The 22,881-nt window shown below is 29.1% G+C and overlaps 3 protein-coding genes across 3 annotated transcripts; 1 reads left to right on the top strand and 2 right to left on the bottom strand.

Moving 5' to 3' along the window:
• Positions 1 to 476: 476 nt before the first annotated feature.
• On the bottom strand, positions 477 to 2,626 carry LOC112737296 (protein JINGUBANG). Its single transcript, XM_025787132.3, has one exon. The coding sequence runs from the start codon at positions 2,383 to 2,385 to the stop codon at positions 811 to 813; it is 1,575 nt and encodes a 524-aa protein (XP_025642917.1). The 5' UTR covers positions 2,386 to 2,626; the 3' UTR covers positions 477 to 810.
• An 8,124-nt stretch (positions 2,627 to 10,750) lies between these two features.
• On the top strand, positions 10,751 to 12,793 carry LOC112737295 (GRAS family protein TF80). Its single transcript, XM_025787131.3, has 2 exons — positions 10,751 to 11,085; positions 11,357 to 12,793. Exons 1-2 carry the CDS (start codon positions 11,076 to 11,078, stop codon positions 12,685 to 12,687), a joined length of 1,341 nt encoding a protein of 446 aa, XP_025642916.1. The 5' UTR covers positions 10,751 to 11,075; the 3' UTR covers positions 12,688 to 12,793.
• Positions 12,794 to 13,247: 454 nt separating this feature from the next.
• On the bottom strand, positions 13,248 to 21,722 carry LOC112737294 (probable inactive purple acid phosphatase 27). The gene is made up of 13 exons (XM_025787130.3): positions 21,196 to 21,722; positions 20,161 to 20,248; positions 16,336 to 16,563; positions 16,144 to 16,252; positions 15,940 to 16,057; positions 15,390 to 15,522; positions 15,100 to 15,287; positions 14,796 to 14,982; positions 14,429 to 14,496; positions 14,253 to 14,337; positions 13,971 to 14,159; positions 13,806 to 13,886; positions 13,248 to 13,573 (listed from the first exon to the last, which is right to left on the bottom strand). Exons 1-13 carry the CDS (start codon positions 21,522 to 21,524, stop codon positions 13,520 to 13,522), a joined length of 1,857 nt encoding a protein of 618 aa, XP_025642915.1. The 5' UTR covers positions 21,525 to 21,722; the 3' UTR covers positions 13,248 to 13,519.
• Positions 21,723 to 22,881: the final 1,159 nt, after the last annotated feature.

The following is a 22,881-nucleotide window of genomic DNA, read 5'->3' as shown; positions in this document are numbered from 1 at the left end:
TGATCTTATTTGGCTCCAATCTTTTCTAAAATGCTAATAGTCATGTAGTTGACATTTGTCTTTTGTCTACGCTGACAGAATAATAGAGATCTGATTGATTGAGTATTCTGATCTACATATCAGTGACTAAATAATATGTCAGAAAGAACAACATATTGTGAACATAGGAAAAGATTCCTTGACTTATAATGCAACAGAAATGTTTTGTCCTGAGAATCTCCCATACTTTCTCTTTGTTCCTTCATAGTTTTTTGGTTAGTTGTTTGTATTATCTGAAATACACTAATCTTTTTATTGCACCTAAGCTTAGCAATTATGCAGTTATTTTCTTATTGTTAATTATTGTACCAACCTAGCACTTTTTATTTAAAAAATAAAAGTTCCATCAGCATTAAGCTACAAATGGTTGCATAAAATAATAAATAAGGTATAAATGGAATTATGGAAACATAATCATGCAACCAACAAAAAGAACATAATTTATAATTCTCCGATTCATTGAATCCCTTGAAGGCATAGTTACAGTTGTTTTGTACAAATATAAAAATAAAATTCAGAAAAAGAACAAGAAAAATTGTATAATAACACCATTTTCTCTATGTCACCCTAGTGAACAATAGATCAAGCCCCCTAAAAACCTCACCTTAAATTATACAATCAACTTCAGTAAAAAAAAATGAAATGAACTCCAAATCCAAATCCAAAACAAAAGAAAACAAAACCACAACAAATCAAAAATGAAAGCACAGCAGACACTGTTAACAAAAAATAAGGGATCCTGTGCTTCATTTCTGAGCCTTCAAAATGTTCTTAACATGAAACAATAGACTTGTTATTATCCTTCTCTATTTCTTCAATATCATTGTTGTTACTATACTTAGGAACCCACCAAACTCTCACACTTCTATCAAGGCTTCCACTATAGAGCAAAAATCCTCCACCAATTCTATTAGAACATGAAGCTTGCAAACACTTCACTGGACCTTCATGGCCACTAATCACACCAACTTTACAAAGCTTACCAAAAGCTTCTCTTTTCCAAATGCCAATGCTTTTATCTGCTGAACCACTGCACAAAAGCTCACCAATTAAGCACATGCATAAAACAGCCATTTCATGTGCCTTTGTCTCAGAAACAAGCTTCCAACTACTACTACTACTATTGCTACTACTCTCAGAACATTCCCACCCCATAACATAACCATCAGAACCACCTCCATAGACCCATTTCCCATCATCAGAAACAACCACAGAATTCAATGAAACATCTTTATGACCCTCCAAAACCCCTTTCAAACAATGTGAGTTCTTGTTACTCTTCTTAAACTTCCCTCCTTCCCTTTCTCTTTCCATTCCCCAAGCTTTGATCTTTCCATCTGCAGAAGCAGAATACACAATCCCTCTTCTACATGCTACCAACCCATTGATTGCATCATCATGAGCCTTAATTGACTCCAAACACTTCAAATCCGAAAGGTTCCAAACCTTAAGGGTTTTATCCCATGACCCTGAATAGATCAAACCATTATGAACAGTTAAACATGAAATGCTATCAGCATGCTCAATCCACAGCCTCTTATGGTGCCTCCTTGTTTGGACATAGTTGCTTTGCTTCATGAACTTCCCCAAATAGTCCTTTGTTGTCGGAAGCGTGTCAACGAGCCTAAACACATTCTCTGAACTCCTTGAAACCTTCCAAACTCTGATCCTACTATCTTGATGAGCAGTGAAAACCTTGTTTCCAATGGATACAAGGGCCTTAATCGATCCATCGCCTTGGCCGAATTTGGCGAAAAGGCGCAAATCCGGTTGTTGCCATACTATGATGTCTTTACCCTGTGATGCACTTAGTATGAATTCGCCACAAAGTGCTAAACATGAAACAGAACCAACATGGCCTGAAAGAACAGCTAGTGATCTATGACTATGAGAATTGGAACTTGGAGTTGGTGTGGATTGAATTGGTAGCTGAAACTTTACATCTTGAAGCTCGAAACGGTGAGAGGAGAAGGGGCTTTCGTCGGTCTCACTGCTTCTATCGCTGCAGATACTGCTGCTGCTGATTGAACTTGAAGCTGCAGACAATGGTGGAGGAGCAGAAAGTGGTGTTTTTGAAGTAGGGGAATCCATTGGAGTAGCTGAACAAAGCTTGGTTATTGAAACAGGGGAATCGCTTGGAGTGGAAGAAAGCTTGTTGGTGGGATTAGAAAGTTTGGTTTTTGAGAAATGGGAATCGATAGGAACAGAAGAAAGATTAGTTTTTGAAAGAATTGAGAAGATGGGGTCTTGTGAAAGAGTTGAATCCATTGAAGTTGAAAGCTTGGTTTTTGGAACAGGGGAATTCAGGGGATTGGAGAGTTTCGGTTTAGGAAGAAAGGAATTCATTGGATTCTGTTGTGTGATTCACAAAAGAAGAAGAAGAAGAAGAAGAAGAATGAGTTTTGATGAGATGCCAAAAGAGAAAGAAGCTGAAAGAGAAACAGGGAGGGAGGGGTTACTTGTTGATGTGGTTGAAAGAGGAAAAAGAACCAAAAAGGAGTAAAATAATGCAATGGAAGTGAGAGGAACAGAGAGTGTGTGAGAGAGAGAGAGAGAGGTGCAACGGCTACCTTGACAAATGACAAGAGCTGTTATTGCTTAATGCTTAATATTTATAATTTACGTAATGTTTTTAGTAATAGGAAAGTATTATTTGCAAAACAGTTATGTTATATGTATATAAAATTTTTTTATTAATTGTCACCAAAAAGTAATTATTAATTAATTATTGTGTATAAAAATATGTATTTAATATTTTATAATTTTTTATTGTTGTAAAATTTTATTTATTTATAATAAATTTAATTATTTTAATAATTTATATGACGGCTAATTTTAGAGTAAATAGAGGATATTTGATTTGTAATTTGGGGGGATTGGATGATGAGGGATTTGAAGGACCAATGTCTTTTGCCCCTTTTATGGTGTGTTATTGCATGTTTGAGCTGTTGAGCATTTTTGGGGGGTTTTATTTTTATTTTGAGCAACTATACTCTGCCAGTGATCAAATTGGAAAAGGTCAAAAGGGGTGCCATTTCCCAATCAAGATCGGCTCTGGTTTTTTATAACGCCAGTATTTAGGTTATTGAAACATATTTAATATACGATCCCCCTAGGTAAAGTACCAGTAAATTTGAACATTTTTTATTGAATAATATTAGTAACTATTAGAATTTATTGTTTTTGTCTACTAATTAGTTATTAATATTTAAAAATATATTATTGGATTACTAAATTTATAGACTAAAAAAATTAAGTTAATGGATAAGTAATACTCAAAAATAATAAATTTTAATGGTTTTTTAATATTTTTTAAAATTATTAAAAATAAAATTTTGATTATTTTAAAAGTAGAATTTTAAATAATTAGAAATAGCGCCGTCAAATTAGTTTAATAAAAAAAACATCCAAATTTTAACAAAAAAAATATCTCACATTTACCTTATCAGGATATCCGTTTGTAATAGACGATAAAGAAGTTCTTTGGAGAATCTGATCGCACCACAAAACACACCACACACAGCGTTGCGAGTCGCAGTGATGATGTTCGTCTGCAGGGAGAATGACAACGTGAAAAAGCACCTACGTTGGAAACTTAGGGTGGATGGGGACTTGCAGGTGAAGCTCAACATAGAGGAACCAACCGCGCGCGCAGAAGAAGTTGCATGTAGATTGTGTATCACAGCAAAGAGGATCATCAATGTCGCGTAGCAGGGTCGACACCGTTTGCCAAGGAAGCGCAACGACACGAGTGAAGCAGAAGAGGAAGACGACAACGTGAAACGGAATGGGAGTAGAAGGAAAAGGTGGGGTGTGCGGTTGTTTTTTTTATTTTCACCGTGAGAAATTGAATTAGGATTAGGTTTTTTTGTCAGGAAATTAGAGTTAGGTTTTTTTTAATGTGGAGCTAGGTTTGAGTAATATTATGGGATTTTTTTTGTGTTATTGAACTTTTTTATTGCGGCTCAAAGGGAAACTATATCTGGGACTTGTTCCTAGGTAATGTCGGGCTGCAGGGTGTAAACGAACACGTGAGCTCATGGCCTGCATAGGACAGATATGCATTATACTTGGTTATGCATTTTCTCTGTTATGATTATTGAATGAATGTATACTCTGTTTGTTTGTAGTCTGTTCTTTGTATTTGAGTTTTATTTTCTTGTATTCTTTTGTTTGCGTTCTGCTTTCTATTTTTTTTATTTTCTCTATTTATCTGTATCTTCTGTTCATTACTTCTCGGTATTTTGCTATTCGTATGCTAAACAACACAGATTTAATGAACTTAACTAATAACCCCGGCCCTACTAAGAACTCCCCAGTTCTTACCCCTTCTCTCTCCCTTCTCCCTTTAGATGGAAGCATGAGTTCCCTAAACGTTCTCTATAATATATTGACTGGTACTTTAGTTGATTCCCTAAACGTTGTCTATAATATATTGAAACACATTTGATGCATATAAAAATTAAAAAAATTGAACATCTTTTTGTTTTTGTTTTGATTTTATGATCATTACTAGGTTCAATTGTAATTGGAGATTTTTTGTTGATGATTTGTTCATTGTCTCCATGGTATTTTTATTTTCATGGGCATGGAACACCCCATTCTTTAATTTATCTTGTAACTTAATTTGCTTGAATAAAATATGAGAGGAGCGTGTTGTATAGTTACTAAGATGATTTTGTTATTTGTTAGGTCACAAGAATCACGTCAATATTTACCAACTACACATATGTTCTTAGATTTAGAAATTTCATGAAAAAGGATCATGCAACATATTTTTGAATAATGTTAGGACCACATGCTGGCTCCTCTTTATTTAACCAAGATTAATAAACAAGTTACATTGACTCAAAGTGGACGGCTACAAGAATCACTTTTCTTAATTAAAATAACAAAAATTTAACACTAATCCATCATTACAATGGCAATTAGTCTTCTAGATGGGAACATTGTGTTTCCCAAGAAATTGGAGAGAATTTACAAAGGAAACAATATCATCAAAGTAATCTTCATAATATAGTATATATTAACCACTAAAAAGTTAAAGTAAAGCCCTTGTTTTATTATCTTATATATGGTTATTGTTCATGTCATTAATTAATCAACAGATCTTAATCAAGTAAACCTATCATTTGTTTGGATATACAAATTAATTACCACATTTATATATTGTTTTGACCAATAAAGAAAATGATCCATTCATTTGTTTCAATATATCTTTATTATATTTCTTCATTATTGAACTAATTTTCTTTATCCTTACATGATTGGAAGCAAAATTATTTAAGTGTGATGTATTTATAGATGGGTTTGGCGACCTGTTTTAGTAATTTAGTTAAGAAGAATTAATTTGTACTAAGAATCGGACATAGGTCTCCCAACATACATGAGAAGTATATATATATATATAATTGATAGAATGAATGTAAATACTAGGGCCACTAAACAAATAATTTAGGTAGATCATCATGTAACTAATAATTTATTTTTTTTTTAAATAAAAGGTTTAATAATAGAATAATTAAATGTGATTTGGAATCATTAATAATCGATTTAGATAAAAAAGGAAGTGACAAACAGCTGATCTGATTAAGATTTAGATTAGAATAATTATGAAGTAAAATATATCCCTACAAGAGAGCAATTGAATTTGGACATTCTTCTTGAGAATGGGGATATCTATTTTTTTAGCAACACAAATATATATGAGGTTATTGCTAAATGGCACACAACTAATGGTTTTAACTTATAGAAATCAGTTTAAATTTTGATGAACAATTGAGATTGGGCCACCTGGTGAAAGAGAAATATCATAGTGAACTTATTTTATTAAAAATGTTGAAAAAGTTAGAGAAAGTGTATCATAGTTAATATGGTTTGGTGGAAAGCAAGTATGTATAATATTGTTATCTCACATGAATCACATCAACACAACAAACTTGACTTAATTATGTTTTCTTATTCCTATAAACTAATGAGGATTACATGTGAGAGAGATATATAAAGTATGATTTTGGAGCGAAAAAAAGCCGAGGGACGAAATCAATTTTCAGCCCCCTACGTTGGGAACCAAAATCATACTTAACTCAAATTAAAAATAGAAGTGCAAAATTTGTTAGTGTACTCTTAATTATTGTTCGTACATATAGATTAATAATAGTATTATAATTGTTCACCAGAAATATTTATATAATATATATTCATACGATTTTGAAACTAAAAAAAAAAAAACTTAAGCTGATGAATAAAAATACATAAATCATTATATATTTTATATTTATGTAATATAATGAAATTTGTGAAGATGAATTGATGATTGTGTATAAAAGTATGAAATATGAATGAATTGAATGGAAAATAAGATGAATATGTAGATTTAACTTGTAAAAAAGAATTAGAAAGAAAGATCAAAATTGATATTAAGTGCCAAATTTCAGAGATTAACTAACTAAAAGAGAAAAATCTGAACTTCTATACTCATTCAACTTATATTATTAGTTCGACGAGGGAAAAAAAATTACTCAATAGTCATATTACAATAATTAAGGTAAAAATTTACACGTAATTGTTTTTATTGATTTAACATATTTGATTAGATCCATTCTCAATTATTAACTTCATAAAAAGATAATTATAAATGAATTTTTACCCAGAGCTAATCACATATTACTACAATAGTTAATCCGATTATACTAATTCTACAAGTTTTTCCTTCAAAATCCCAACTATACATCGTACTTTAATTTACAATCTATAACACACTAAACCTTCCTAAAAACTTGGATTGCTTTTTATTAAAAAGTTTATTGAAAGAACAAGTTTAATTATGTTCAACAAAGTATTAGTTTCTTTTCTTTTGACATAGGTATTTATCAAAGGATTTTTTTTTTTCAAGGGATTTTAATGGAGCTAAGCCTCAATCCTTTGAGACAAGCATTCCGTTGGTCCTTCAATATCGCAAATTAAAAATTTATAATGAAAGATATCATATAATTAAGATTTATGAATTGTATTTAGGGAATAATCAAATAATATTATATATTATCTTAAGAAACAAGAAAATAGGTACATAATTAAAAAACAAAAATGTACGTGAAGAATATGAAAATTCCTTTGTTTTTGGAACAGCCTCCGAAGATTATGCCGACACGTCGGTGAAGCTAAGTATACAATAAAGCAAAACATTTATTTTGCAATGTTTTCTTGTTTTTTTTTTCTTTTACATGTCAACACCATTTTGCAATGTTAGATCGTTAATGCGATCTTAGCTTTATTTATTTATTTATTTTTGAAAGGATATCTTAGCTTTATGTTCAGTGTAGGGTTTTTACCGTAATTTCGTTAAAACACATATCAACAACATGTACATATATTTCTTATCAAAATTATTTGAAAAGAAATAAGATGGGTGACACATGCATGCGTTTGTATGTAAATTATTTATTATTTATTTCTATGACTTGTACATGCAATAAAGCTTTTTACTTTCTAGTCTCTATCTGGTGTTTGTGACTTGAAAGAAACTCCAATAGCAACCTTCTACATTGACTTATCTCAAACATATATTAGTATTCTATATTTATGAGAAGCAATATTCTTTAGGGTGTTTGTGGGTTTTCTATTTCTTAGTTAGGGTTCAGATTTTTTAACTTTTTTTTTATATATTTGCCCATAGTATGAAGAGAATAAGGTAACTAAAAACTTAGATTAACATTATAATTTTGAATAAATAAATTAATTTTAAAATTTTATTAAATAAAAAATTGTACAGTTCAAATTATATTATGATTTTAATTTATCTCTTAAATTTTAAGTAAAATTTTAATTTTCAAAAAAGAGACGATAAATTGACACTTCTCTATCATATTAATTACATTTTTTGTCATGACTATTTTTTTTTTCTTAACTTAGGTCGTGATTTTAATTTTTGGTCATACACACACTCATGCTTGCCACTCATACAATGCCTCTGTCACGAATTGGGTTAAGATTTTTTTTTTTTTCCTATTATCTCAACTCTCAAGTGAGGCTCGAATTTGAAATTTCTAAGACAGGAGAGAGAACAAATGCCATGTGAGGTATGACTGATGTTTTTTGTGGTTGACCTTTAATAAAATTGGTTTTTGGACATGGGCTTTAACAAAACTAGGTTTTTGGACATGGGCTATAACATAACTTATATATGGTTCATTAAACTATATGCTCCTTAAGACCAAAAACACAAAATAGAAACACTATATAGTTTTGTAGAAGATTAAGGCGTAGCATGTCCAAATAGAACAAAAAGCCCAATTATTGGAGAAATGATGATGTCATCAGAATAAGAATTGGTAGCAGCTGTCACTTAGTTTAATAAGTGGCAAACCTTGTGCCTCTTAAGTCTTGATAGTTTAGGAAGAGTTTCAGTTATATTGAAAATATCGGTGTTTCAGTTGTTTTAACCGTTGATCTTAATTATAAAAAATATATATAATATATATTAATTAAAATCAACGGTTAAAATAACTGAAACACCGATATTTTTGATACACCTAATAATTTTCCAATAGTTTAATACGTTGCATTTGGATTCAAAACTTGACATAGATAAAGTAGTAGAACCTTTTAATATTAGATGTGTAAGTGTGTATTGATGATATAATGCCTAAAAAGCAAGGTTGTGTGCTGCTTCAATGGCGTGATATCACTCATCAAAAAGTATTCCTCTCTATTACTGCATACCTGCTTTTAAATAAAAAAATGCTTATAACCTTATTGAATGATGAAACGGCGATAATTCAGATTGTTACTTTTATAAATAAAAAATATTATTGCATTGTTACCGAACGAGAATATTAGTATATTACCAGGATATTATTGTAAAAATATTCTTTGATATGGTTCGTTTGCTTATCACAATTCTTGTTGACTCCTTTTTATTTTATTTTATTTTTATTTTGTTTACAGTTATTGCTGGCCCCTTAGTGGTCCTTTTGCTTAGGCTTGTTTTTTTTTTTAAGTGAAATTTCAGGCTCAGGTAGTAGCATAATCTCTACTTTTTAAGGTTAATTTGATTAAGTAGCATTATGGCTTAACGAAAAACAGCGAACTGTAAAACAAAGAGCTAGCGAGACAACTAAAGTTAGAGCTTAATTAATATGTGCTCTTTAAGGCGTTATTATTATTAATAAAAAAATTGAACTTTTTATTTTAATAAAGATTTATTATTATTTAATTAATTTAAATACCTACTTTTACGTACCAATTATTCAAAAACTTATTTACTTTTTATTTTCTCTTTATCCTAAAAACTGAATAAAAAATAATATTTAAAGAATACATAGTTACACTGTTTTAATAAATATAGAATTAAATAGATTGAAAAATGAAATTTTGTTACTTCTATCTAATAATTTTGAATACTAAATTATTATGGGACCTTGAAAGAACGAAGTTTCTTAGCCATTACCATAGATTATGAAGAAGTTATAACTCCAAAGAAAGTGCTTAGAACTAAGAAGAATATTAATTGTTGCCATGCAAATAGCCCAATACACTAACATTGCAACTACCATCATTTGGCATTTTTCAGTGTCAAACAACGAATCCTTAGAACATTTTTGTCTTTTTGAGCCACTTCCGAGGGTTTTCTTAGCAATGTTCAACCTTAAACACTAAGGCAAAATCAAAGCCCGTTTGGACATGCATGCTTTTGTCTAATAATAGTCCATATATAAAGACAATTAGAAAAATAATATAATCGATTCTTGTATATCTTTTTTAATTGCTATATGATCGTTCATTCGGATTTGGATCTTCTAAATTTTAAATTTCATTCTAGAGGATAAAGTATGATCTATCACCATTTATTTCATAGGTGGGAAAAAAAAAATATAAGAGAAAAAATATTCAATAATAAAAAATCTTACTTTATCTTCTAAAGTGAAAATCTAAAATTTAGAGAATCTAAATTTCATTCATTCATATCTCAATATATATTAAAAACATTTCATTTTAATTTTGGATGAAAAAATGGTAAATAAACAAGTTATTTTTGTAATTAACTACAACAATTTTTTTCCCTTATGTCTCTCCTTTTCTTGGTTTTCAATTAAAATTTTTTGTTATCAATCCTTAAACTATTGGACTAATTTTGTTAAACTTAATTTTAAAAATAACTTGGTCATGTAGTATCATCATTTAGATAAATACTGTTGTATTTGATCCTTTAAAAATATTTCATGAATAATTACTAATCAAGTACCATAAATTAGTATAGAGTAAACTACCAATTTCAATTCGTACCCAAATTATTAAAACGCTAACAAAAATGACTCCCACTTTTATTAATTACAAAAATTTTCTCAAAATATTTTAAAATACAATAAAAATACCTAACATTAAATATATATTCTTAAAAATATTTTTGGTTATTTTTGTTCCATTTTATAATATTTTAAAGATATTTTCGTTCTCCTACTCATTCATCAAAATACATCACAAAATTCTTATAAAACATATTTCATTCTTTTTTCAATGATACAGAATTTTCTAAAAAATGAGAGAATAAGAGAAAAATAAGATTTTTGTATTTTAACTTCACACATAAAAAAGAAATTATGTACATAATTACAAGATGTTAACTAAGACTACAATATCCTAACTATTTTTTTCAAGATTTATATCATTACTCTATCTACATCTTGATGGATGATGATTAATCAATCATGTAGGGATATCCAATTTCCACAAATCGCAAATCTCATATTCCTATGTGGCATAAGGACAAGAATTCAAGTGTAACAAAATCAACCTCTTCCGTTGTCCATTATCCCTACCTAGGAAAATCCTTCCATTTTAGAGCTCCAATTTCGATGGACTTCATTTTTTTTACTATAAAGTCCTAATGCGGCACAACTGTTACGCTTTGCACTTGTGATTTAGTTACTGTGTGGGAGCCTTTTAAGCGTTTTTGGCCTTTGCCAAGAACGCTTCAAATTATCACAATTTGGTGCTACTGTCAGAAAATTTTCTCTGCCAAATATTACCCTTGCCTTATGGACTCAGGTATGTATATTACTTTGATCGGAGTATTAAATATCTAGTACAATATGAATAATTATATTTTTAATACGTCTCTTTGTTTATAAATATTTTAATTTACATAGAAAATTTTTTTTCTTTTTATTTGTCTAATACCGAAAATTTTTTCTAAGGTTAACAAGGATCGAAATCTAGATCTTTTGAACTCTGATCACGAATTACTTGAGTGTGCATGACAATCAAACTCTTTTTATTTGGTATCTGCTAATTTAGTCTGTTGTGAACTGGAAAATAGGTTCACCATACCAATGGATAAGGGAGCTGAGATTGGAAGACAGCAACACCTTAAATCCATTTGATCTTCTTTACGAATGTGCCAAATTTGTTGCATCAGGAAGCATAAAAAATGCAGACATAGCACTTGAATACATCTCTCACCAGTTGTCTCCGGACGGCGCAGCAGCGCAGCGAACGGTGACTTATTTCAGCGAAGCTCTGGCTTCCAAGATAGTCAAGAATCTTCCAGGAGTAGACAAAGCTCTAAACTCCTCAAAGAGATTAACTGCTCCTGAAGAAATCCTTGTCCAGAACTACTTCTATGAGTTGTTTCCATTTCTGAAATGTGCTTACTTGACTGCAAATCAAGTCATAGTTAAAGCGATGGAAGGCGAAAAAATTGTTCATATAATTGATCTGCATTGTGCAGAGCCGGTTCAATGGATTAACCTCTTGATGACATTGAATGAGCGTCCTGAAGGACCTCCTCATTTGAGAATCACAAGCATTCATGATAAGAAAGAGGTTTTAGATCAGATGAATGCTAGTTTGACAAGAGAAGCAGAGAAATTGGATTTTCCTTTGCAGTTCAATCCTATAGTTAGCACTTTAGAAGATCTTGACATTGATAGTTTGCCGGTTCGCACAGGCGAGGCGCTTGCAATTTGTTCTGTCTTGCAGCTGCATCGCCTTCTAGCCACAGATGATGAACTTCTAGGGAGGAATTCCCCGGCTGCAACGATTAATCTGCATAGAGCAGTGCATATGAACCGAAGAACTTTCGCAGAGTGGCTCGAAAGAGATATGATGAATTCATATATTTCAAGTCCTAACTCTGCTTTGTCACCTCCTCCTCTGTATCCTTCACCTAAGATGGAGGCATTTTTAAGAGATCTTCGCAAACTGCAGCCGAAATTAATGGTGATAACTGAGCAAGAGACTAATCTTAATGGATGCAGTCTTGTGGAGAGAGTTGAGAAAGCTTTGTACTTCTACAGTGCTTTGTTTGATTGCTTGGATTCGACCGTGCGAAGAACTTCCTTGGAGAGGAAGAAAGTTGAGAGTTTGCTGCTTGGAGAGCAGATAAAGAACATCATTGCATCTGAGGGGTTTGAGAGAAAGGAGAGGTATGAGAAGCTTGAGAATTGGATTCGGCGGCTCGATCTGGCCGGTTTTGTGAGGCTGCCTTTGAGAGACAATGATAAGTTGCATGCTAAGGAGGTTTTGCACAACTATGGACACAAATATATGATTAGAGAAGGCCATGGTTGCTTGCTTGTTTGTTGGGGTGATAGACCCCTTTTCTCCATTTCAGCATGGAGTTTTAGAGGATTAAATCTTTCTTTATAAGATGGAACAATACCATATCTTCTTACATATGTATATCATTGTTCATTTGTTATTGATTCCAACTATTTATTACTCTTCTTATTATTAAATTACTTGTAACTGTAAATGGATGTGGGATAGTTTAGTGCAGCACCTAAAATTTCTCATGCAACATATCTAGGATTGTTATTTTTTTTTAATTATTATTTCAAATGGAAACATGTACATCTATTTCTATTTCTATTAGTATTTGACTATTTGTTTGCTGTATTGGAATTTGAAGTGTGAAAAATTAAGTCTCACATTAGTTAAACTTAGTCTAAGTGAAGAGTATATATTGAATGAGTAGACATAGTTTCCATGTAAAGTGGATTCATGGTACATTTTCCTTGTTCTTATGGATTTAATTAGAATTAGAAATTTGAGGTTTTTCCCCATTGATTCTTTCATAATCTTACAAATCTCTATATAAAACTTGCATTGGGGTGTAAAACTATGCAGATCCAATCCATAATTCACCATTCTTTCTTAAGGAATAGAATTGCTTATGTTAAGGGAAATAAACATAAACAAAGACCAAATGAAGAAAAAGAAATTATCATTAATATGAGTCTCCATCCACATTTGAACAAGTGATAACAGTATTCTGAATAGAAAACTCTATATGAGAGAATTTTCACATGCACTATACACTAAGAATGAAAAAAAAAAAAAAAAACATTTGTTCTGCAATTGACTCAGACTATTCTTTGATTTTCACTACTCATACTATCTCTGTGTGTGTGTCTACACTTCTCAACCTATATTAGTCTTTCCTTTCATTTTATGTATATATGAATTTTTCAGTGAGCTTTCACTTGGTAATATGGAAACTGTCCTTAACTTCTTTCGTATCCGCGGTCACAAGCTGCAGAGAATATAGTAGATGACAATCAACATAATTGTATCCAAATATAAAGAAATGTTTATTGAACATAGTTATTATCGTATTTTGAGTCGACATAACACTCATTCGTCTTTGGATAGGGAGTGAGTTCCATATTCGTGGAATTCGCACTTAATCCAAAGGCAAATGATAGAATAACAACATAGAATACGATGTTAACTATGTTAAAATTAACAGTGTAATAAATTCTAACCTCTAAGCTCAAATCATTCCTAGTAGCATGTGCTCTCAAATAACCAAATTCAGAAATCCTTATCAGACTCCAGTTATCCACCTATAAATACACAATTAAAAATATGTCATGTATATATGAATTAATGAATGTTGTTCATAGTGTGATGAAGATATCATTACTTACACTGCTTGGAAATTGGTCTAAGGTGAAGCCAGCATTGCCAACAACAACATGCACAGGAGCACTGTAATTTCTATGATCATATGTATCAACTCCTTTTGAATCCTTTTTGGGCATGGCTTTACATTGGTTTTGATATACAGAACAAGTTCTCTCATAATTATGCACATGCCCAAAAAGAACCAAATCAACCTGGTTCAATTCAATCCAAGAATGAATATATAAAGTGAACAAAAAATTTAAGGGTCTCTATAGTCTATGAAACTTGATGTACTAACTACTAACCTTATTGGCTAATAACAATGGCTCCACAGCTGCAACAAAATTCTTGTCAGCAGATGAATGATCTGAGGTATACATTGGCCTATGTCTGTAAACATTTAAAAATATTATAATCAATGAATATATATACTGTGAAATTGAATAAACCTATGATTTAAACTAAACTAAACCAAACTCACCCCATGAATATTAGCCATGGAGTTTTTTGTCTATTAACTGAAGCCATGTCCTTTTTCATCCATGCATACTACAAAAAATAGTGCAGTTAAATTACATGTATTAAAAAACTTATAATATTAAACCATAGATATGAACATGATTAGAAAAAGATTAAAGTATATTTTTGTCCTTGAAGTTTTTGAAAAATTTTAAAAATATTCTTTAACGTTTAATTTGTTTTAATTTATTCTCTTATGTTTTAAATATGTCTCAATTATATCTTGAGAGTTAATACTATTATCAGAGATGTTGATGTGGCAATGATATACTGACGTGTTATTGACACGTCAGATTGTCAGTAATATGAAAAAGCTTCTACGAATTTACCTGCTCAGAATTTTGTGACCAATCATGCTCAGTTGATATAACAGTGAAATGAACACTTGCTTGTTCAATAGAGTACCAAGGCTTATCCTTTGCTGAAGTTGGCATTGGAAAATATGTTTCATATGCTACTCCACATTCCCCACCAGAATCAGGAGTGATATATACTGAACCAGAATTCACATAATCCCTGAGTATATAATAAAGTATATTATAGACCATAAGCCTAGTGATTAATGATAACATCACTAGTTTAATTCCATTAATGATTATGATATAATGATAATAATAATAACAATAATACTACCTCTCATGGTTCCCAATTGCTGTCATATAAGAAACTCTGGAAGCTACTGGATTAATAAGGCTAAGGAAGAAATCCCATTCTGCTAGAAAACCAGTGGCATAGCTTATGTCTCCAATGTGAAACACTGAGTCTACATTCTCAGATTTCACTTCTTCATCTATAGCTGAAATAACTGAAAGTGCTCCTGGCTATGAATGAAAAATGAACTAGATCAAGATAATGAAATGAATGATGATGTTGTTGGTATTATTGTTCTGTGTATATGCTAGTAGTTTTGTCAAAAAAATTACCTGAATGTAATGTTCTTGTGAATCATCAAGAGGAGTTTTTCCCATATCACCATATGTAATGAATCTTAGTTCATCTGATCCTCCAGCAGGTGGAGTTAAAAACTTGATTTGTTCACTCCAACCAACAGAATCACTGCATCATCATAGCATAGTCACAATGTATTGCAATACAAATAGTTTCACAAGCTATATATATAATCTAAACCTATTGAATTAAGTTCATAAACATATATTGATTTAATTTTAATGCACTAAAAGGAGTAAAACGTTTTACATAATTGTCTAATTATTACATTTGTTGTTTTAGATATTTACACGGCCAATATAAAAAGTAGTTATTTTTGTTCAATTATTTTGTTTTACGACTAATCCATCGTAAATTGAAACTCTATTTAAGGGTTTGTTATTAGTCAATAAATTATTGCATATATAAAGTGAAATTCAAAATCTTGACAGCTGCTTAAACGGACTAGTGAGCTAACCACTCGACCAACACAAATTAGTTAGTTATTTTTGCTAAGTGAATCTATCAAAATTAAATTCTTAATACCTTCCGTATCTGTAGTTGAAGGTGGTTGAAGGACTAAGTCCTGTCATAACTGCTGAATGGATGTATCCAGGGTCATGCCATCCAAAATCCTTAGCAGGACTTGGAAGCAATGCTGAAGCTATCAAATGGAAACAGTGTTTGTTGATTTGAACAAATACATAATATATAATTATGATTAGGTATAAATAATTAAGTAATACTCACAGCACATATCATCTTGTGAAAATGTAGTGATCACTGAGGTAGCTGATTTCCCATTTGCATATTGAACTTGTTGAGGTTGATTATCTCCACTAACCCATGTTAATCTCATCTGCAACACCAATCATTAATGTAAAATTAAGGAACAAAAGATTAATCAATTAATGAATTAAAGTCTAGTTTTTGGTTACATACAGAAGTTGAAGTAGAATCAGTGGATGAGAGGTGGCCATAGAGAGGCCTCTTAGGATTAGAAAAAGTCAAAGGTTTTGACCTTCCAACAAAGCATGGGGTCAAGAATCCACCAGTGAAGAACACAAATTCGATGTCTGTTCTAATGTTGATGACGTGGAATTTTATTGAACCACTGCATGCTTTGCTCTTGCAATTAAGGTAATTTGGATCATTTGACATAACTTGTGCCTACATAAAAAATAATAACATCATATAAATTTCTTAATTTTAAGTGGGAAAACACATAATATTCATTCATTATTATTCATTAATAGATAACATAGATTTTAGTATGGAAACAAATGTAACGTATTAAATGTATAAAACATTATAATAAAATTCACTCTAGATATCACTAATTCCATTACTAGTGTCGTTACATCTAACAAGGGTATTAGATAATAAACAGTTTAGATTTATAAAATTTATATTAAAAAACATTAAATTGTTTTTTATAGAAGTGTTATGACTTATGACCTGATTATCTAATTTCATGACGTGATGATTATGTTAATTGAAACTGTTAAAAAATTAATTTAATTATAAAATATCAGGTGATGAATAAAAACCTGAATGCTTACTCCCACTTTTCATTTTACTTAAGAATATGACATGTTAATAACAAAGAATAATTTTGCCGGACTTAACCTATATGAAGTTGATAAATATGAATTATTCCTTAAGAATAATAATTAAGAATTTGCATGTCACTGTGTCAGGTTGATAATAATTAAGAATTTTGCCGGACCGAATCTCTAAATTATTTGATAAAAAATAAAATAAAATAAGTATTAATATTATTTATTCGTTAGTCACTGTGTGTACTGATATTGCATATACTTAGTTCGTTCAAAAAAAAAAAAAACGATGTTGATTACTGTGTTATACATCGATATATATATATGCAATTCCCTTTTCTTTTCTTTGGGGTGGGGTGATTTAGAAGAAATTCCCAAAATTATTATATATAATACATGTTCCCAAGATCCTTCTCAATATGCGAATGAACCTAGTTATTATACACTTCAAAGTATATATATATATATATATACACGAAGAGGAATATGCTTTTTCCATTCCCATTATGCACAAATAAATAATTAAAATGAATAATTCTTATTATAACTTTAAATATAGTTTTAGTTTCGTAATAGTTAACATTTAAATAATATATACAATGTAGTGGCTTTTATTTGTGCTAGCTAGGAGCATCTAAAATTATATTCCATCTCAATATACCATTATAATTTTGGGTCGGAGCTTTCAACAAGATATTAAAACATTGCGTGAACGTAACGTCCCTTTGACAATGTCTTAGTTAAGAGATATCAAAACATTGGCATCCATTTTTTTTTTTTTTTTTGCCTTAATAATTTCCCTAGCTAGCTAGATATTCCCCAATGTATAAATGTAAGAGGATAATTTAGGACCTTGCTGATAAACACCACAATGAATGAAAATTTGGGCAAGCAAAACCATGAAATTATTCTTAATTAATTTAACATTATTAAATGTTAATGCCGGTGGAGTAATTAATTTAGTTGAAGAAGAAGAAACAGCTGCTCGCTCGTACCCACGTCAAGAATTTAAAGAGAACATTTATTTACCTATACCTCTCATTCCTATTAGAATGATATATATTTTAATTATATATTATTCTTCTAATAAATAACCTGTAAAAAAGACTTACATGTATTTTTTAATATTTATTAAAACATTTAAAAATTATTTTTTTATTAAGATTTAGTTTACAAGGCTTTGTACTTTGTAGTGGCTCATAAAGTGTGAACGAAAATGAGCCAATTTTAGATTGTGAAGAAAAAAAATTCAAAATAGCTCATGGATCTATTATATATATAGCTAGAGACTTTGAAAATATGAACTCTATTATATGTAGACGTATTAAATGTAAAATATATATTAAGTCGATTCATTTTCTATTTATCATTATTAAAATAAATAAATATCAATTTATTTTAAATAAAATCCACACACATTATTCATAAAAAAAGTTTAAAAGTCAATAATTTTAATTTATATTAGCTAGTACTTTTAATTTAGTTAGTAACTCAATACTTTTAATCTAATAAGACAATATTATACTTTTAATAAATATTTTTAAATATTGTTAGTTATATATTGACAAAAAAAATTATGCTGGCCATATAACATATATTACATTTCATAAAATATTATAATAATTACATAATATATACAGTTCATATATATCAATAAAAAATATTATATGTATATTAAAATTAATCATTAATTTAATTATATTTATATATATTATTTTATATATTTTTAAATATAATTTCTATTCTAATAATATTTTATATATGTTAAAAATATAATCACTTATGTATCTATTCTTATCAATTTAAGATTTTAAAAAAATTATATCATAATATGATATCAGAATTTATATGAGTTAAGAATTTATAGAGTTTGATTTTTGTTGACCTCAAAAAAAAGAATTTTATTAGCATAAAATCAATTAAAAAAATAAAAGCTATAAAAAAATTCACATAAAAAAAACTCTTACACAATTTCATGTTATGAGTTGAAGAATATTCCCTCAATATACACATGATTAGATAATGGATGGTGATGGATAAGAAAGGAACAACTGCAAAAAATTATGGTAGCTGATGTATGTACGTGTGTGGATTGAATTAGAAGAAGCTTATATATGAATGAAAAAGAAGGCGTCTAAGTTATGTACACACTTTATTCTCATACATGAAAACAATGCACATGGTGTATGTATGGTTGCACGTTGCCAAATTCAAAACCATCTCTATCTTATGCATGTATAAGTATGAACATTTTTAGTGTTGTAGCCTTAATTATCACTGGTGTTAACAAGTCAAACTTAAGCTTCCGAGATAGAGAAAGGAAAGAAAGAAAAAAAATATATAAATTACTAATAAATTAATGTAGCCAACTTATTAATATAGCATACTGTTAATGTCGTAAGTGTAAGGAGTGTTGAAATTAGTCTTACATTAAAGAAAGTAAAAAAGAGTGAGAAGTTTATAAAATGAGAAATCTATTAACTTGACATCTTAAAGTTTTGAGTTGGATGAAAATTCTCCGACCCAACACATACTTAATACTATTAAAAATCAATGGACTAACGGAATGAACATTATCCTTACTTCAATAAGAATAAGAAAAAAACATTACATGGTCATAATTAATTTCATTAAAAAATAACATACCAGCAATACATTGAAAAAATTATTATTATATCTTAAGTTCTGATTTCGGTGAAAAATACATGCAAAGCAAGGATGACGAACTTAACTAATTAATCTCTCCGCTTAAGATTATTATAATAAAACCATTGACTAATTAAAGACAATTAATCTATTAATTAATATGCTGATGATAATTTCTATACAACCAAGCTTTATTATTTTCATCATATGACAAACTAACAATATATATAATAATAAATCATACATATACTTAATTAGAAACGCAAGTTTTGCACCTTATACCCAACAGAAAATAACAGGTATGGCATTTATAAGGCATGCTCTAGAATATGAACCCACATCGTTGCTTCCATTTATTATTATTATTATTATTATTATTATTATTATTATTACTATTACTATATCTTATATTATACAGGACAGGACATTACATAAATAAAATCGCTCAAAAAACCTCGAAAAGAAAGGAAACCATATTGCACCAAAAGTCAAGCAGGACCATAATTAATTAATTAAAATAAAATAAAATAAAATGAAACTATTAATTTAACAAGGTATGTACCTTAACAGGGTAATGGCAAAGTAGTGGAAGTTTGGCAATATCACCAGTTTGTACATAGTATAACTCGCTATGAAGACAAGTGTTAACACTGCACATACATAACGTATATATAATATTAATTATGAATGAAACATGATCAACTTCTTGTTAATTATTATTCGAATGAACATAATATATGCATGTCAGTGCATGAGTTGTGTGTGAGCAATAATAGTAAAGTTTAACTTTAATTTAGATCCCATCAATCATATATATGTCATGAGAGGAAAACAAAAAAGAGTAATAACTAACACTTTATTTCGTGTACAACCATTTAACACTTCAATGCAAAAGTGAGAAATGAAACATTATTCATGATAACAAACAAAGCAAAAAGTGTTGCACTATAAATGAATTCAAACATCACTTTATCAGTTTATTATTACTATTATAAATTAAATATCAAAGTCAGTGCAATATAAAGTGTAAAGTAATTAATTTTATAAAAAAGAAAATACAAGTATGATATATAGAAGAGGAAGTATAAATTTATTTAAGTTATGGTATAAATTCATTTAAAGTATCAGTATATTAAAATTAAACTCATATATATATATATATATATATATATATAAAAGTGTGTTTTATAACATCTAATTTTTTAACTATTTAATACAAAAATAAAAAATATCTTTCTTAATTTTTAGACAAATTAAATACCCACGTGTTAAGTAACAGAAAAAAATTTTTAATTAAAAAAAATAAATTTATGATCACTAAAATAATTTTTATAAATATAAAACATCTTTCACTTTTTTTTAATCTCTAATCTGACAAATCAACTAATTGTCATGGATTGGAGTATATTGGCCAATAGATTTTTTTTTTTTTACTAAAAGTTTGGGAAGACGATGCCATTTAAACTGTAACTCATTGATATATTGGCCAATAGATTATTGTATATAAAAAACATGATTTGTATTCTCTTTTTTATATTTATTTTAATAAACTGAGGATGATTAATATGGAAGATATTTATGCAGAATAAATTCTTACTTAGAATTGGAAGGTGAGATCATGGCGACCCAATCTCCATTGGAGGGTCTAGAAACGCCGGAGACGGTTACTGTGATGAACTCATCATCCGACAAACTTGAATTGGAGGAACTGACATTCACCATCAACTTCAAATTAGGGCTGGAAGCAGAGCAATCTGGCAACACTCTTCTATTTATCGTTCTGAATTCTGATAATGCTGTGAAGTTTCTGTGCACTCTTGAACTCTTTCTTATCACGTCCTCTAAAGTCGCATCAGCGCTTAAACATTTAACACACATAATCATTAATAATACATATTTGAGAATCCAACGATTATTAGACTCCATTGTTGAAGAAGAGAAGAAGGATGAAGGAGGGAAAGTAAGAAGGCTGTGTTTGGGAAATGATGATTTCTTTGAATTTATAATAATAAGAAGAAAAGAAGGCGTAGTTATTATTAATTACGTTATGGCATGTTGATGTGAATGTGAATATAGAAGAACAAATATGGTGCGTATAGGAAACATTTTTGTCATGGGTAGGCCAAGAAGAAACAAATTTTCCTTCTTCATATTATATTATGAATTTCATTTTTTGGATGTAAAAAAATTTACATAAATAATTAATAGTGTTTTATTTGACGTATAATTTATATTTGGAGAAATATTAACAAACTAACACTATAATAATTAATTTCTTTTAATATTATAATAAGTTGTTAAATAAGATCTTAAATTTTGTTAACTTTGAATTTTAAATATTTTTTAATTAAATTTTATTGTTTCTATTTTTAAAAAGTTTAAATTTTTTTATATTACATATTAAATACAATATTAGTTAGCTCCAAGATTTTTTCTGCTCCTTATCAGTTACCCTATTTTTATATCACTCTTAGATTTTTTTTTTAGATAAATATTATGGTGTGTATTATATTGTGCCTAATTTATTAAAAAATAAATATATAATATTTAATAAATTTTAAATATTTTATTTTTATTTTAAATATTTTAATTTTAATTTTTAAAAATAAATTAAACAATTTATACACTACAATAAAATAAAAGACATCATAAAATTCATTTTTTTTTAACCACATCTAATGGCTGAAAAGTGTGGCAGAGTACTCAAACTCTCAAAGTAACCTTGTCAGGTTGTTTTAGGCTTAGTTTGGTAAAATTTTTATTTTTTAAAAGTAATTTATAAAAATTAATTTTTAAAAAATAATTTTTTAAAAGTTATAATATTTATGTTTGGTAAATCAAATAAAAAATAGCTTTTAATAAACACAAACAACATCAATTGTGTTTGGTAAAATAGCTTTTAAAATTTAAAAATATTATAATAGACATAAATGTAATAATTAAATTTGAAAATTAGTTAAATATGAGGTTATATTAGACTTTTAAATTTTGAAAAGCACAAGTCAACTTTAAAAAGCTCTATTTTAGGTGCTTTCAAAAGTACCCCAATCTTTTAAAAGCTGCAAGAATAAACACATGGTCTTTTTAATTTATCAAACACAAAATGAGGAGTTTAAGCTTTTAAAAAGCACAAACACCTCTTCAAAAAACTTTACCAAACTAAGTCTTAGACGGTCTCAATATTTTTTAATTGAAGAAATTTTTATTCATAAAAATAGTTAAATTACACTTAAAATAAATAAAATATTAGATTTAACTAAAAAAAATATTCCTTATATTAAAT

This window comes from Arachis hypogaea, chromosome 13 (assembly GCF_003086295.3).
Source record: "Arachis hypogaea cultivar Tifrunner chromosome 13, arahy.Tifrunner.gnm2.J5K5, whole genome shotgun sequence".
In the NCBI taxonomy this organism is placed as follows: Eukaryota; Viridiplantae; Streptophyta; class Magnoliopsida; order Fabales; family Fabaceae; genus Arachis; species Arachis hypogaea.
Note: the sequence above shows the minus strand (reverse complement) of the source record. Positions and strands in the feature narration are given on the sequence as shown.